Here is a 16,151-nt window from a genome sequence, read left to right as displayed (position 1 = left end):
ATATTGACACATCTTCACTGAAGAAAAATGTATAAAACAATGTTGAATAATCAGTCTTAATAATTAACAGTTTATATTTAATTATATTTGTTTGTTTTTCATATTAGAGATGTTGGAAACTTACGTTTCTCTTTCATCCCCACCTTTAAATATTTGGTTTTCATGGTAAAGAAAACTAGACTGAACAAAAATATAAATGCAACGTGTTAAGTTTTGGTCCCATGTTTCATGAGCTGAAATAAAATATCCCAGAAATTTTCCATACACACAAAAAGCTTATTTCTCAAATTTTGTCCAATTTATATCCCTGCCAAGATAATCCATCCACCTGACAGTTGTGGCATATCAAGAAGATGATTAAACAGCCTGATCATTACACAGCTGCACCTTGTGCTGGGGACAATAAAAGGCCACTCTAAAATGTGCAGTTTTGTCACACAACACAATGCCACAGATGTCTCAAGTTTTGTCCACCAGAGCTGTTGCCAGAGAACTGAATGTTAATTTCTCTACCATAAACCTCCACCTAACATCGTTTTAGAGAATTTGGCAGTACGTCCGAATGGCCTCACAACCACAGACCACGTGTAATCACTGCAGCCCAGGACCTCCACATCTGGCTTCTTCACCTGCAGGATCAGCTGAGACCAGCCACCCAGACAGCTGATGAAACTGAGGAGTATTTCTGTCTGTAATAAAGCACTTTTGTGGGGAAAAACGAATTCTGATTGGCTGGGCCTAGATCCCCAGTGCGCCCCTGCCCAGTCATGTGAAATCCATAGATTAGGGCCTAATGAATTTATTTCAATTGACTGATTTCCTTATTTGAACTGTAACTCAGTAAAATTGTTGAAATTGGTTTCCAAGAGTTTGATACCATTCCATTTATTCCGTTCCATACATTATTAAGAGCCGTCCTTCCATCAGCAGCCTCCAATGGTTTACAGCTAGAGCTATACACATTTAAATATGCACATTTTAGCTGTGTGTCTTAGTCAGGTGCCTATATTTGCACAACTTATTTTGGGCAGTGCTTCTCACCCCCCTGGCTTAAAGCTCTCATGTGGGTTGAGTGTGGGGCCAGGGAGGTCTGTGATTCTATTTCTGAAAGGTCAAGATTTAAGTCCTGTTTATACCTGGTGCTAACATGTGTACTGATCTTGTCCACATTCTGATCACCATCAGTTATTTTAATCATCTACACCTGTCTAAAAATGTGGGCCCAATCAGAATGTGGACAAGATCAGGACACATGTTCGCACCAGGGTATAAACAGGGCTTTGGACAGGGAGCAGTGAGTTTGATCTGCTGTGTGTGAAAATAGCTGCAAAGGGGGAGGTGCAACTCGTTCAGAACAACAGTCCAGACTGCTGAGTATCTCTGCTTACCGCTGTTCTATAGAGGTAGATGATTCTACGGTCACGGAGTGGCTCAGTCCTACTGTATGTCAATGGCGATGTTAATGATTAAATCTGCTTGTTAGCTTGGAGTCCCAACCTCACACTTCACTGCAGTACTCCAGTCTTTCATATACGTTAGTGTTGGGGGTCAAAGATGCTTCTGGCAGGTGCTAATTAAAATGGTAAAAATAACCTGGGAGCCATGAGAACCCACTGCAGCTGACAGGAAGAGGTTTGCCTCCAATGATCTCAATTTGAATAATACAATACCTGCCTTTAATATACATTTACCTCAGTAGTACAAAGGAAGCCAATTTTACCTGTCAATCAGTATTTGACAGATTAAATTGCTTTGATTTATTCACAATTTGCTAATTTTACGCTAATGACAAAAATACTGTAAGTGCTCAATGGAAGTTGAGGGTAGGTAGTTAATAGTCTCAGGAAAGCACGTCGATCCACAGCTGCTTGCTGAAAGTGGAAAAATAACTTCATGCAACATGAAAAAACACGTTTATTCTGATAAACCTTCCACATAATCCTCGTCCTAGTGTAAAGAATGTTTCATGATACCTATTCATGTACATATTGACATCCATACTGTGGTTCTTCACAGTGAAAAGATACTTTTTACATATATGGTTGGTTACAGAGAAACCACTAGGTAAAAAATTAATTAAAATCTCCAGTTTAAAGGGGATGTTTGAGTTTTGGCAATCAAATCAATCAAAGATCAGTATGTAAACATCTCTTCTATGGATCTTCACAGAACTATAGTTAAACCACCTTTTGAGAAATTTACAAATTAGACAGCTTTCAGGACATGGATCTCTGTTGCTGAATGAATGTGAATGTACACATTTAACTTGGTAATGTATAGGGAAACATGTTTCACAGTTGTAAAGACAAAAAAAGTAAACAATATAAAAACACAACATACACCATAATTTAGGTAGACCTTTACTTGACACCCAGTGTCATAACACATTATGACACGGTCATAACAACTGACATAACTTGTCATAACACTGTCATGTGTCTTGTCCTGCTCCTGAAATCTGCTCCTGCATTCATCCCAGTCATCAGCAACAGAGCATTAACGTAAGTGCATGTCTGACATCAATGTGTGCGCAATTACAATGATAATTTAATATGGTCAATTTCAAAAATGTTTATATAACAAGCATACTGTTGACACATAGGCTATGGTGTAATGGAATGTTTTTCCTTGTGTGGTATATGCGTCATGACAGTGTTATGACCATATTATAACAGGTTATGACAAATTATGTCAGATGTTATGACCGTGTAATAACGTGTTATGATGCTGGGTATCAAGTAAAGTGTTACCATATTTTATCTGTAACATGTCTTGGGCTGCAAATTTAAATATGTATTGAGAATACTTTAATATATATATATATATTTTAAAAGACATGTATTTCATCCTCAATACAAATTCTTCATGATTGTCATATAGTGCAAACAAAAAGAGCAAAAAAAAAAAAAACTATCCTCTGATTCCATTTGTATTTTTCTTGAAATTGTGAGAGAGTTATCCTGACTTATCTTGGATAGTGTCCAAGTGAATGTCTTGTTTCAAAGTCTACAGCACAGGAACATACAAATCTACATATATGTCATATCCTCAATCTCTGTTGTTGTTAAATTAAACCATATTTTACTATGTACTCTGAATGAAGAACAATTGAGCGTCCTTAAACATTGCTCATGGTTATGATGATGTTGGCAAGTGATGGCTCTATGTTCTTCAGATGGTGGCCTGAGACAGTTCAAGAGTTGTTTAGCCATTAGAAATAAAAGCCTTGACTGTGTTGTCATTGTCTGCGTTGGGTCGGATACGTCTGATAAACTGTTGGAATAGCAGTTAACCTCACTGGCATCAATACCAATCCCTCAAAAAAGAGTGAAAACTATTTTCGATTTTTTTCCTCATAAAAAAGTCAGTACAGTTCATATCATCAGTAGTTAAGGGTGCTTTATTCAATCATAGTCTGAACTCATTCAGGCGTTGTTTTTGCCTTCAGCAAGACATCCGTTTTGTGAGATTGTGTCCTCTCAGATGCCCCATGTTTACTCTCCCTAGGAGATGAAGTGTCAGAGGGGCTGTGTTGTATTGTACTCTGTTACCTCTTGCCCATCTCCTTCTGTCTGAGGAACTGGATGTTGCTGCTGCTGTCTGCCAGTTCTGGGTACTGCTCCACAGGCAGCACATAGTACCCATCGTAACCTGGCACCTTCCCTGCTGCCAGGAGCTGCTGCCTCTCTCCCTCTGCCCACAGCCTCCCACCTTCTCTGCTTTCTCTCAGACACTGCTGCTCCCTCATCCAGGCCCCCGACAGGGCCCTCTGGTGGGCCTGCTCCAGCAGGCGACCCCGCTCCTTCTCCAGGATGTCAGCCGCCAGGCCGTAACGTACACTCAGGGACAACGCTATCGTGTGGATCTCCACGGTGACGCCCCGACGAGAGCGGCCGCTTACGGTCACGTTGACGCCATTCTCCAGGGCTTTCCTCCCGCTGCTCAGTCCTAGAGACAGCAGGTCACTGTCAGCCAGGCCCAGCTTCACAAAGAAGTGACAGTCCTTCCCGTCTATGGTGTAGTGGGTTCCCTCCAGATAGATGGCGTTGTTCAGGACTTGGGCCACCTTACGGCTGTCCTCGCTGGCCAGGCCGGACACTCCCGTCACCACATGGCCCTCCTTGATGGCTAGCATCATGCCCCGGCCCACGATGGGGATCTTGGTGCCGAACCAGTACCCAGGCTTGTCCCGTTTGGCCCAGTGCTCCTTGTTGAGCAACCTCCCTTCCAGGGCCATGAAGGCCTGGTTGTGGCGCTCCGCTGCATGCTGCACCCCTGTGATCAGCTGGAGACAGAGCAGAGGGTCAGCCAGCCACTTGATTATTTTGTTTAAATTAATAAACATAAAATACATGGAGATTTGCCTGTGTAGTTTCAGTAATTAGTAGCTCAAATATGTATTTGATAAATAACTCACCTGAGCAGTCTCACAGTCCTGGCTTGCTAATAGTTCATAAGGCGGTTCAACAAAATACATGGGATGTCTGGGGAAGCCTGGTATGATGTTACTGAGCTGGAAACCAAACATCACCAGCCAGCTCTTCACATCTGCAAAATAGTGCAAGAGTATTAATGAATTAAAACATGTCAAGATGTCATAACAACATACTTAGCTCACTTGATGGATCTTTTTCCATAAGAAAAAGCTAACTCAATCATCCTCACCTGTCACATAGCTCTTGACGTCTATCATATCACTGAGTGGGTTGTTGTTCTTGAACATGTACAGATTGAACGGGGACGGCTCCTTGCCAATCTTAGGTAGGAGTTTATGGTCTGGGGCAGTCCATCTGCCTGCCAGCACATCGTAGTCTCTCTGTCCAAAGTGCACCAGCTTGGTGAGGGGGTCGTAGAGCCCTCCGTGGAAGCCCACCGCCATGTTGAAGTCAGGGTTGGAGTCGTGGTACACCTCCCCGTAGGCAGTGTACTGGAGCTGCTTGACCATCTGTCCGTTGCTGCTGAATACGGCGAGCGGTGTGCCCGTGTTGTCTGAGGCGATGTAATACTCCTCCCCGCCGGTCACCTCCATAGCAAACAGATGTCCCTGCAGATCGTAGTAGAAAGAGGTGATCTCCCCTCCAGAGTGGTTGTACACGTGGGTTATCCTGCCGGGGTAGTTGAGATCTGCGTAGAAGAACTGCAGGTGCTCTCCCTCATTGGTCTTCCTGGAGATGCGGCGGCCCAGGCCATCGTAGCGGTAACGGACGCTCCACCCCCTGGGCGTACGGCTGTACGCCTGCTCCAGCAGCCCGTTGGAGTTGTAGAGGAAGACGTCAGCGCCACGCTGGCTCAGGACACCATCCTCATCGACGCGGTACTGCATGTCGCCTAGGCGGGTGATGCGGTCGCGCAAGTCGTAGCGCAGCGGCAGCAGGCGTGCGCTGTTCCCAGGGTTCAGCAGGTGCAAGTTGCCGTTCAGGTCGTAGCTGTAACGCCAGGTGGACCAGTCGTTGACTTTGACCCCGACAAGCTGGCCGTCACCGTCATATTCATAGCGGTACTGTGTTGTGTTAGCATATGGCCCGATCTTCAGCTCTCTCTTGATGACCCGGCCCATGCTGTCATACTGTACCGTCATCCAGTACATGAGCGAGCGGAAGATCTCGTACTGCACCTCTTTGATGCGGCCGTGGGCGTCAAAGTGCTTGCTGAGGGTCATCACTGCCGTTGTGATTATCTGGTTGACGTCATAGTAGATAATGCCAAACTTGCCAAAGTGCTCCACCTTGCCTGAGATCTCATCGTAGCGGTAGAGGTCCACGGGCAGGGGCGTCTCGCCGATCACCGGCTTGATGCTGGCCACACGGAAGCTGTTGTCGTGGTAGGTGTAATCAAAACGGGCGTTGACCATGCCCTCCTCAGAGAAGCGGTACATTTGTTTGTCCACTAGGGGGCCAACTTTACGGTAGCGGATGGTGCAGGAGAATCCCCCACTCTGCAGGTTAACCATCTTCAACACTCCGGCTGTCTCGTCGTAGCCGAACGTCACAGCTGTGCTGTCGTACAGAACCTCAGACAGCTTGGCCAGCTTGCCATACTTATAGATGACGTGTCGACCCGTGCCTAGGTAAAAGGTGGCGCGGGGTCGTCCGTCTTCACTGAAGTCGTGGATGATGGTGGCGTTGCTCTCGGGAGGGTTGTAGATGTTGCGGATGTAGCCGATGGACACGTGGGTGGACATGGTGTGTCTGGCCATACTGGGCATGGTAACAGAGATGATACGCCCTGAGGTGTCAAACTCAAACACATACTGCCTCTGACTCTGCTGGAGGTGCAGCACCATGGACTGGGGAGGAAGATAGAGAAAACAAAAGGTACATCCATTTTTATTCTCTACTGTACACCCACAATAACATAGATCTTCTAACAAAAAAACTCAGGGACAGGCAAGAGTAAAAACGCTGTTCCCTTGCAGCTTACAGCACAGACAGACAGACAGACAGACAGACAGACAGACAGACAGACAGACAGACAGACAGACAGACAGACAGACAGACAGAGAGACAGAGAGACAGAGAGACAGAGAGACAGAACACAGACAGACACATCCACCAGTGTATCAGAATGCCTCACCCTGTCCAGATAGCTGAAGCTCCACACCTTCCCGTCCACAAAGGTGCGTGAGAGGATGCGTCCGAAGGTGTCAAACTCGCTCCTCTGGCTCATGCTGCCTCTCTGCAGGCCCACTAGGCGTCCAGTGGGGGAGTAGGACACGTTGACCACAGCCAGGCTGCTGCTGGGAAGCCAGGTGGCTGGACGGCCCTGCTGGTCATACATGATCCTCAGTGTGAACTTACGGTGGTCGTCATAGATCTTCTCTGTGCGAGTGTTGCGGTCAAAATCAATGGAGAGGAGGTTCCTGCCATGGGCCTGTGCAGAGTGTGAGGGAGGACATTTCATTAGTCATAGGTACAGTTAGGTCAAAAATTATTGGCACCTGACTACATGAAACCTGAGAGGAAGACATCCTAAGCCTGTATAATCATATGCATTCTGATAAAATCAAATGTTTTAATGGGTGAAAAACACAATTTTCTCTCTTCTGCTCAGAGCTGGCTGTGTATCATATATAGTTAAAAACAACAATATTACTCTCCAAATCCTATATTGTAGATCTATTTTCCTTCTCGGGACTTCAGTTTGACAGAGAGCAAGCTGCATTGTCTAAAAAAAACTCCAGAAATGGATTGACATTAGAGACTGAGCACTTTAAGTGCATTTTGTCCAGCTTACTCTCAGCTTCCTGCCATAGACGGTCACTTTGCTCTTGATGAGTTCCTTCCTCATCCTCCACTCGATAGAGTTCAGCCCGCTGTCGGTGGGCAGACTGATGTTGCGCTGACCAATGGTAGGGCTGACTGAGCCGGCTAGGATATGGGGCTCTGTGTGGAAGCTGAGGCCCATGCCATTGGCATACAATACTCTTAGAGTACCATTGTAACAGAACTGGTAGTTGTTCCGTACTTGGTCTGCAGGGGGAGCAGCAGGCGCACACACACACCACACACACACACACACACACACACACACACACACACAGGTTGGATTAGAAGTGAGAAACTGAGGGCACGTTTTATTACAGAGAAGACATTACATTTGATCTGATTGAATGCTCTGCATTTGGGGAAATGCAGTCTCAGGGGCTGAATCTGTGTACTTTTCTACCAGACAATAACAAGTATCCTCTCTCATAATGACATGACCAAAGATAAGAGGGTGTTTCGTCTCTCAGCAAAATGCAGAACATGAGCTTTTTATTCCATTTACCTGCAGTAATGAGATCATGTACTACATTTGAGGAGGAAAGGTACCTGGAAGCAAAATAATCCATGGAGCTTAATGCGAAGGAAACTTCCCGAACACGTCTAACCAGACGAGAGTACTCAAAACCAGCTTTTAACGGCTTTCAAACTCAATTTATCTCCCTGAAACAGTAGAAGCAAACTTTGGAAGCCTTTATAGACAGATTTACTTTGTAGAGTCCATTTCAGTCAGAACTCCCACATTAGATTGAAATAAAGTGTGCAGTTTAAGGTAGCCAAGTCGCTTTCCCTCTTTTATGAGCCCCCCAGGGCGCACTTTCATATAAATCTCTTCAATTCTTATTCTCACGGCTCCAGTAGTTTCCAGACGTACAGATGAGATTGCATTTATTTTCTGTCACACCCCCATGGGTCAGTAGGGAAATCTATACTCTCTCCTGCTCTTTCCCCACACTGTTAAACGGCTGAAATAAGCTCTGGGATCAGGGGCCCTCTTGTTGGGCAGCAGCCACCTCCTATGGCACCCACAGACACAGATGAAGATTTACTGTGTCCTAGGTAATGAATTTCTCCTTAATCGCATTTGTCATAGGACTGTAAAAAGTGTCAGGTACCCTAGGGTGTTGGAGTTGGAGAGACAGAGGGAGCGAGCTGGGTAGGGGATTATAGTACTGTAGTTTAAATATGAGAATGATCCTTTTAGGTGACATGTTTGTTACCTTGCACCACAGTGTAGGATGCCTCTGCAGAGGACAGGTTGGTGATGACGGTGACATCATCATCCCTGTTGGAGCTCTCCATGTCGATGTTGATTGACTGGTCTATATCCCGGTGCAGGCTGGTCACCACTCCCGTGGGGTAGGTGACGTTAGTCAGACGGCCCTCACTGTCATACCTGCATGGGAAGAGTAGGATGGAGCTGAGTCCAGGGGCCATGGAGGAAAAATCCTACATGTGCTGGAATGTTTGTGTGAGACCAACAGATGTCTTCTAGCACTCAGAGCAGTACCAGGGTCAGACACCAGATGGTGACAATGTGACATGACCATATTGTTGATTTGACTCCGAGTGGCCTGACGGAATCCAGACTTCTTTTTCTCTCTCTGACTAATGCATTATTTCCACACCAATAAATGGCTATTGCTCCTTTTCTTCACCTAATATTAATACACTGCACTGTGAGCTATATCACTGAATACGTTAGGCTAATTTACAGTCACACATACACAAGTTAATTACCACATACTCATAAAAGTTGGTCCATCCAGTCTCATCAGCCTTGGAGGCCAGCAGGCCTGTGTTCGTAGCATAGCTCATCAGCGCCACCTCCTGGTTGAGGGCAGATACAGAGCGCAGGCCACCGGCAGGGTCCAACCCCAGGGTGACCACCTGGTTCTCAGGCAACAGCACCAGCCTCAGCTGGCCAGATCCGTCTCTCCTCACCCTCAGGGTGTTGTTACAGTTATCAGCAACAGCAGCCAGCTCCCTGTCCGGCCCGTAGGTGAAGTTATAGAGAGGTTCTCCGGTGATCAGACTGACTGTCTGTCTGTGGAGCCCATCTCTACTGAACACATACAGCTCCTGCTCCCGGGGTGACCCCAACTCATACAGCCCCACTGGCGTGGCCATGGGCCTGTCGCGCCGCACTGCCCGCACACGGATGTTGTTGAGGTCAGCGATGAACAGCGTGCCGTCGGGAGACACAGCGAGCGAGGTGGGGGCGTTGAGCCCGGCGTCCGTGGCGTAGCCCTCGTCGCCAGAGAAGCACTGGCAGTTGACGTCGTTCTTGCAGTCGCACTCGGAGGTGGCGCCGGCCAGCAGAGAGGTCTCTCCGGAGGCGCTGACCTGCCGCACGCGGTTGATCTTCTTCTCGTCCGTCTCGGCGATGTAGAGCACACCAGTGTGGGAGATGGCGATGGCCGTGGCGCTCTCCAGGGCAGAGTGGATGGCCAGCTTGCTCAGGGAGTAATCGATGCCCGGGACCTGGCAGTGCATGGGCCTCCCAGCGATGATGCTGACCTGGTGGTTCTCTGTGATGCGGAGGATCACGTTGTTCTCCAGCACATACAGGGAGTTGTCTGTGGGGTTCACCGCCAGATCTGTGGGCCACTCCAGACGCACCTGGATGAACAGTTACACAACACATGAGTAATCACAAATCCACTGGAACTCCCCAGGGCTCTTTAGATCTCCAAGTCTTGATCCAAATTCCTCTCTCTCACACACTATTCAGAAGAGCGTACAGCTAGGATAGCTTGGATAGGTGGGTATAAATACTGTCAATTTATGACAGCAAAGAGGCAGCCCTCTTATGTTGGACAGTAGTAGATATATCCCTCTAAAGAAAAGTCTCTGTAGGGGTCCATGCTTAGCGTATTTGGCCATAAGGCAGAGGGGGAAAAATAGGACAGATGGGGATATCATTTAGACTGCAGACTCTCTTCCCACCTGGCTATTAAGAAAAACATATACCCTCAGCACTACACAGGTTTTCTGCCCCAAAGGGCCTGTAAGTCCAAAATATAAAGATATGAAACATTTCGATTTTTTGTTCCCCAGTTTTTCCTCCTCACCTGACTGACGTCCATGCTGGAGTCACAGCTGAGTGGACGGACCGCTGTGAGGTCATTGGTCTTGATCAGGGTGGAGATGATGCCGTTTTGGTCCACCTTACGGATCATGGTGGCGTCAACAAAGTACATTAGGCCGTTCTTATCCACAGCGATCCCTGACAGACAGAAAGATGGAGGCAGTGTTAGAAATCATAACATTCTGACATATGAAAACTAGTTCTACTTTACATCTGGGGCTGCTAACACAAACAGTCAAAACACTGTCAAAGTTGGGCTCATCAGGCATTCTGCAGGGTTGTAACCTCATGCTGACATCAGAATGTCTCTGTGTTAGAGTGTCATCTCTGCTGTGACACCAAGTGACAGTGTAACACTCCGCCTGGCAGTTTGGTGTCAAGAAGACCCGCTGTTTCTGTTCCAGGTCACTGCTCTGAACAAACAGATCGCAAATCACTCGTTTACATACACCCTCCCTCCTGAGGATACCACTAAATTAGATACTGAGTGACAGCTTAAGACCCCAAAAGAATAGCAGGTGAACATGTGTAAAATCACACAATATATGTGCTTCCTACAAAGGGGTATAAGTGACAGTGTAAGTAACAGACAGATCTAACAAAATAATCCTGATGGAAATTAGATGTATGTAACTGATTTTATATGGAATGTGTGGAGCAGAGCATCCCTTAAATAAGGAAAGGCATCCGTATTCAGTCACTGTCACCTCCACAGTAAGGGTTGATACACTATGCCCCTGGAACTCACCCCTAGGGCTCATGAGTGTGGCCTCCACGGCCTTGCCCCCGTCCCCACAGCGGGCCTCGTCGAAGGGGACACACTGCTCGCCGGTCCCAGCCACCACCTGGGCATTGTCCAACAACTGCCGCCCGCCGGTCAGTGAGCGCACGCGGTAGATCTGTCGAGAGTTGGTGTCCGAGAGAAAGACCGACCCAGACAGTGGGTCCACCGCTAGGTAGTACTTGTGTGTTGGGTTGTTCCTAGGTAGATAGGAAATGAGAGAATATTCTAGATAGATAATCCCTCAAAGGACTGAGCCAGAGACTATAGGAATACAAGAGAGATGACATACAGGTAACCATCACTTTTGCTAAAGCTGTATGTCAGGCAATGTTACCAAGCTGGAGGACACCAAAAGTGCTTCAACAAAGTACTGAGTAAAGGGTCTGGATACTTACAGTACCAGTCAAAAGTTTGGACACACCTACTCATTCAAGGGTTTTTCTTTATTTTTACCATTTTCTACATTGTAGAATAATAGTGGAGACATGTAGTAACCAAAAAAGTGTTAAACAACTAAAAATATATTATAGATTTTAGATTCTTCAAAGTAGCTACCCATTGCCTTGATGACAGCTTTGCACATTCTTGGCATTCCCTCAACCAGCTTCATGAGGTAGTCACCTGGAATGCATTTCCAACGGTTTTGAAGGAGTTCCCACATGTGATGGTGTGGGGGTGCTTTGCTGGTGACACTTTCGATGATTTATTTAGAATTCATGACACACATAAGGCACACACCTGACCTCAACCCAGTTGAGATGGTTTGGGATGAGTTGGACCGCAGAGTGAAGAAAAAGCAGCTAACGAGTGGAACAAAGCAGCCAGCATATTATGCTGAGCAGTTGTTGGCGGCTTTTCCTTCACTCTGTGGACGATTTTGGGCTCCAGAGTGGAAACTTTTAAAGTTCTTGAAATTGAGAAATTTTCCGGATTGACTGACCTTCATGTCTTAAAGTAATGATGGACTGTCGTTTCTCTTTGCTTATTTGAGCTGTTCTTTCCATAATATGGACTTGGTATTTTACCAAATAGGGCTATCTTCTGTATACCACCCCTACCTTGTCACAACACAACGGATTGGCTCAAAATCATTAAGAAGGAAAGAAATTCCACAAAATAACTTTTAACAAGGCATACCTGTTAATTGAAATGCATTCGAGGTGACTACCACATACCCTGAGAGCATCTGGTCAGCGGGGTGGTGGCACTGGAATCCTCATCTCTCCCACGTGGACATTCTCTCTTTCTCCCCTGACCCATCTGTCTATCTCCTCCTTTGAATTCCATGCTGTCACAGTTACCAGCCCTTTCAAGCTTAACATCCTTATCATTTATCGCCCTCCAGGCTCCCTTGGAGAGTTCATCAATGAGCTTGACGCCTTGATAAGCTCCTTTCCTGAGGATGGCTCACCCCTCACAGTTCTGGGTGACTTTAACCTCCCTACGTCTACCTTTGACTCATTTCTCTCTGCCTCCTTCTTTCCACTCCTCTCCTCTTTTAACCTCTCTCACCGTCCCCCCCTACTCACAAGGCAGGCAATATGCTTGACCTCATCTTTACTAGATGCTGTTCTTCTACTAATCTCACTGCAACTCCCCTCCAAGTCTCCGACCACTACCTTGTATCCTTTTCCCTCTCGCTCTCCTCCAACACTACTCACTCTGCCCCTACTCAGATGGTATTGCGCCGTCGCAACCTTCGCTCTCTCTCTCCCGCTACTCTCTCCTCTTCCATCCGATCATCTCTTCCCTCTGCTCAACTCATTGCGAGCTCACAGAACAGGGCTCCGGGCAGGAGGAAAACTAGCCTCCCTGCGGACCTGGCATCTTTTCACTCCCTCCTCTCTACATTTTCTTCCTCTGTCTGTGCTGCTAAAGTCACTTTCTACCACTCTAAATTCCAAGCATCTGCCTCTAACCCTAGGAAGCTCTTTGCCACCTTCTCCTCCCTCCTGAATCCTCCCCCCCACCCCCCCCCCCCTCTCTGCGGATGACTTCGTCAACCATTTTGAAAAGAAGGTTGATGACATCTGATCCTCGTTTGTTAAGTCAAACGACACCGCTGGTCCTGCTCACATTGCCCTACACTATGCTTTGACCGCTTTCTCCCCTCTCTCTCCAGATGAAATCTTGCGACTTGTGATGGCTGGCCACCCAACAACCTGCCCGCTTGACCCTATCCCCTCCTCTCTTCTCCAGACCATTTCCGGAGACCTTCTCCCTTACCTCACCTCGCTCATCAACTCATCCTTGACCGCTGGCTACGTCCCTTCCATCTTCAAGAGAGCGAGAGTTGCACCCCTTCTCAAAAAACCTACACTCGATCCCTCCGATGTCAACAACTACAGACCAGTATCCCTTCTTTCTTTTCTCTCCAAAACTCTTGAGCGTGCCGTCCTTGGCCAGCTCTCTTGCTATCTCTCTCAGAATGACCTTCTTGATCCAAATCAGTCAGGTTTCAAGACTGGTCATTCAACTGAGACTGCTCTTCTATGTGTCACGGAGGCTCTCTCCTCTGCTCTCATCCTTCTAGACATATCTGCTGCCTTTGATACTGTGAACCATCAGATCCTCCTCTCCACCCTCTCCGAGTTGGGCATCTCCGGCGCGGCTCACTCTTGGATTGCGTCCTACCTGACAGGTCGCTCCTACCAGGTGGCGTGGCGAGAATCTGTCTCCGCACCACATGCTCTCACCACTGGTGTCCCCCAGGGCTCAGTTCTAGGCCCTCTCCTATTCTCGCTATACACCAAGTCACTTGGCTCTGTCATATCCTCACATGGTCTCTCCTATCATTCCTACGCAGACGACACACAATTAATCTTCTCCTTTCCCCCTTCTGATAACCAGGTGGCAAATCGCATCTCTGCATGTCTGGCAGACATATCAGTGTGGATGACGGATCACCACCTCAAGCTGAACCTCAGCAAGACAGAGCTGCTCTTCCTCCCGGGGAAGGACTGCCCGTTCCATGATCTCGCCATCACGGTTGACAACTCCATTGTGTCCTCCTCCCAGAGTGCTAAGAGCCTTGGCGTGACCCTGGACAACACCCTGTCGTTCTCCGGTAACATCAAGGCGGTTACCCGATCCTGTATGTTCATGCTCTACAACATTCGCAGAGTACGACCTTGCCTTACACAGGAAGCGGCGCAGGTCCTAATCCAGGCACTTGTCATCTCCCGTCTGAATTACTGCAACTCGCTGTTGGCTGGGCTCCCTGCCTGTGCCATTAAACCCCTACAACTCATCCAAAACGCCGCAGCCCGTCTGGTGTTCAACCTTCCCAAGTTCTCTCACGTCACCCCGCTCCTCCGCACACTCCACTGGCTTCCAGTTGAAGCTCGCATCTGCTACAAGACCATGGTGATTGCCTACGGAGCTGTGAGGGGAACGGCACCTCCGTACCTTCAGGCTCTGATCAGTCCTTACACCCAAACAAGGGCACTGCGTTCATCCACCTCTGGCCTGCTGGCCCCCCTACCTCTGCGGAAGCACAGTTCCCGCTCAGCCCAGTCAAAACTGTTCGCTGCTCTGGCACCCCAATGGTGGAACAAGCTCCCTCACGACGCCAGGATAGCGGAGTCAATCACCACCTTCCGGAGACACCTGAAACCCAACCTCTTTAAGGAATACCTGGGATAGGATAAAGTAATCCTTCTAACCCCCCCCCCCCCAAAAAAAAAGATATAGATGTACTATTGTAAAGTGGTTGATCCACTGGATATCATAAGGTGAATGCACCAATTTGGTGAAAATGTAAATGTAAGCTAGTTGAGAGTACGAAAGCCACTCCTCAGTAAAAGGCACCTAAAGGACTCTCAGACCATGAAAAACAAGATTCTTTGGTCTGATGAAACCAAGATTGAACTCTTTGGCAACTCTACCATAAAGGCCTGATTGGTGAAATGCTGCAGAGATGGTTGTCCTTCTGGAAGGTTCTCCCATCTCCACAGAGGAACTCTGGTGCTCTGTCAGAGTGACCATCGGGCTCTTGGTCACCTCCCTGACCAAGGCCCTTCAATCCCAATTGCTCAGTTTGGCCAGGCGGCCAGCTCTAGGAAGAGTCTTGGGGGTTCCTAACTTCTTCCATTTAAAAATGATGGAGGCCACTGTATTTTTGGGGACCTTCAATGCTGTACCCTTCCCCAGTTCTGTGCCTCTACAATCTTTTCTCGGTGGTCTACGGACAATTCCGTCGACCTCATGGCTTGGTTTTTGCTCTGACATGCATCACATTTCCAAATCATGTCCGGTCAATTGAATTTACCACAGGTGGACTCCAATCAAGTTGAAGAAACATCTCAAGGATGATCAATGGAAACAGGATGCACCTGAGCTCAAATTTTTTTTTTGGGGGGGGGGGGTGCAGACTGATGAGAAAATGTGTTTCTTCAATCAATTTTAGAATAAGGCTGTAATGTAACAAAATGTGGAAGAGGTCAAGGGGTCTGAATACTTTCCGAATTCACTGTAAATGTACAATATATTGATGATTTATAAAGCCAGGCACATTTAACAGTTACGCTATTGATTATAGACCTAATTAAGTTGGGATTTCTTCTCGCCTCACTTTTCTTAGACCATTAAGGCAAGGGCTGTTTTCTGTTCTCCTAACTCCGCTGCTGCCTCCGCCCATTGTTCTCAACACCAATATGCTGGTTAACTTTGCTATTACTCACATAGCAACATGGTCTAGGAAAAGGCACCAATTCAACAGCGCAGTGATGTATTTCAGAACCGCGGACAGTGACCGCTACCCAAGCAGGAGAATTGTTATAAAATAATATAATTCTTATTAGTGTTGCACCAATGTTCTTACTTAATACAACCATATATATTTTCAGCAGCACATGTCTTAGAGTGATGGACTGTGCCATCCCCACGGCCTCCACAATAGATTAGTCCACTCAGACAGGTGTCTTGTAAAACATGATTTCTATTTTTGTTTGCTGCTGCTCGACTAAAGAAATCTTGGTTGACCAACAGCCTATCGACCAAACAATCGACCAGT

At 47.1% G+C, this 16,151-nt stretch overlaps 1 protein-coding gene across 3 annotated transcripts in view; it reads right to left on the bottom strand.

Annotated features, from left to right (window-relative positions):
- Positions 1 to 2,642: 2,642 nt before the first annotated feature.
- LOC106567418 (teneurin-2) overlaps positions 2,643 to 16,151 on the bottom strand; it is a 132,539-nt gene continuing 119,030 nt past the window's right edge. For all 3 annotated transcript variants that reach the window (XM_014136636.3, XM_014136638.3, XM_014136640.3), the window contains 9 exons: positions 11,102 to 11,334; positions 10,337 to 10,491; positions 9,010 to 9,884; positions 8,483 to 8,658; positions 7,234 to 7,469; positions 6,574 to 6,870; positions 4,666 to 6,286; positions 4,418 to 4,548; positions 2,643 to 4,285 (listed from right to left, as the gene is read on the bottom strand). In XM_014136636.3, the coding sequence (XP_013992111.1) occupies positions 3,548 to 4,285; positions 4,418 to 4,548; positions 4,666 to 6,286; positions 6,574 to 6,870; positions 7,234 to 7,469; positions 8,483 to 8,658; positions 9,010 to 9,884; positions 10,337 to 10,491; positions 11,102 to 11,334 (4,462 nt within the window). In that variant the 3' untranslated portion in view covers positions 2,643 to 3,547. The remainder of the gene's footprint in view (positions 4,286 to 4,417; positions 4,549 to 4,665; positions 6,287 to 6,573; positions 6,871 to 7,233; positions 7,470 to 8,482; positions 8,659 to 9,009; positions 9,885 to 10,336; positions 10,492 to 11,101; positions 11,335 to 16,151) is intronic.

Source organism: Salmo salar, chromosome 13 (assembly GCF_965601325.2).
Source record: "Salmo salar chromosome 13, fSalSal1, whole genome shotgun sequence".
In the NCBI taxonomy this organism is placed as follows: Eukaryota; Metazoa; Chordata; class Actinopteri; order Salmoniformes; family Salmonidae; genus Salmo; species Salmo salar.
Note: the sequence above shows the minus strand (reverse complement) of the source record. Positions and strands in the feature narration are given on the sequence as shown.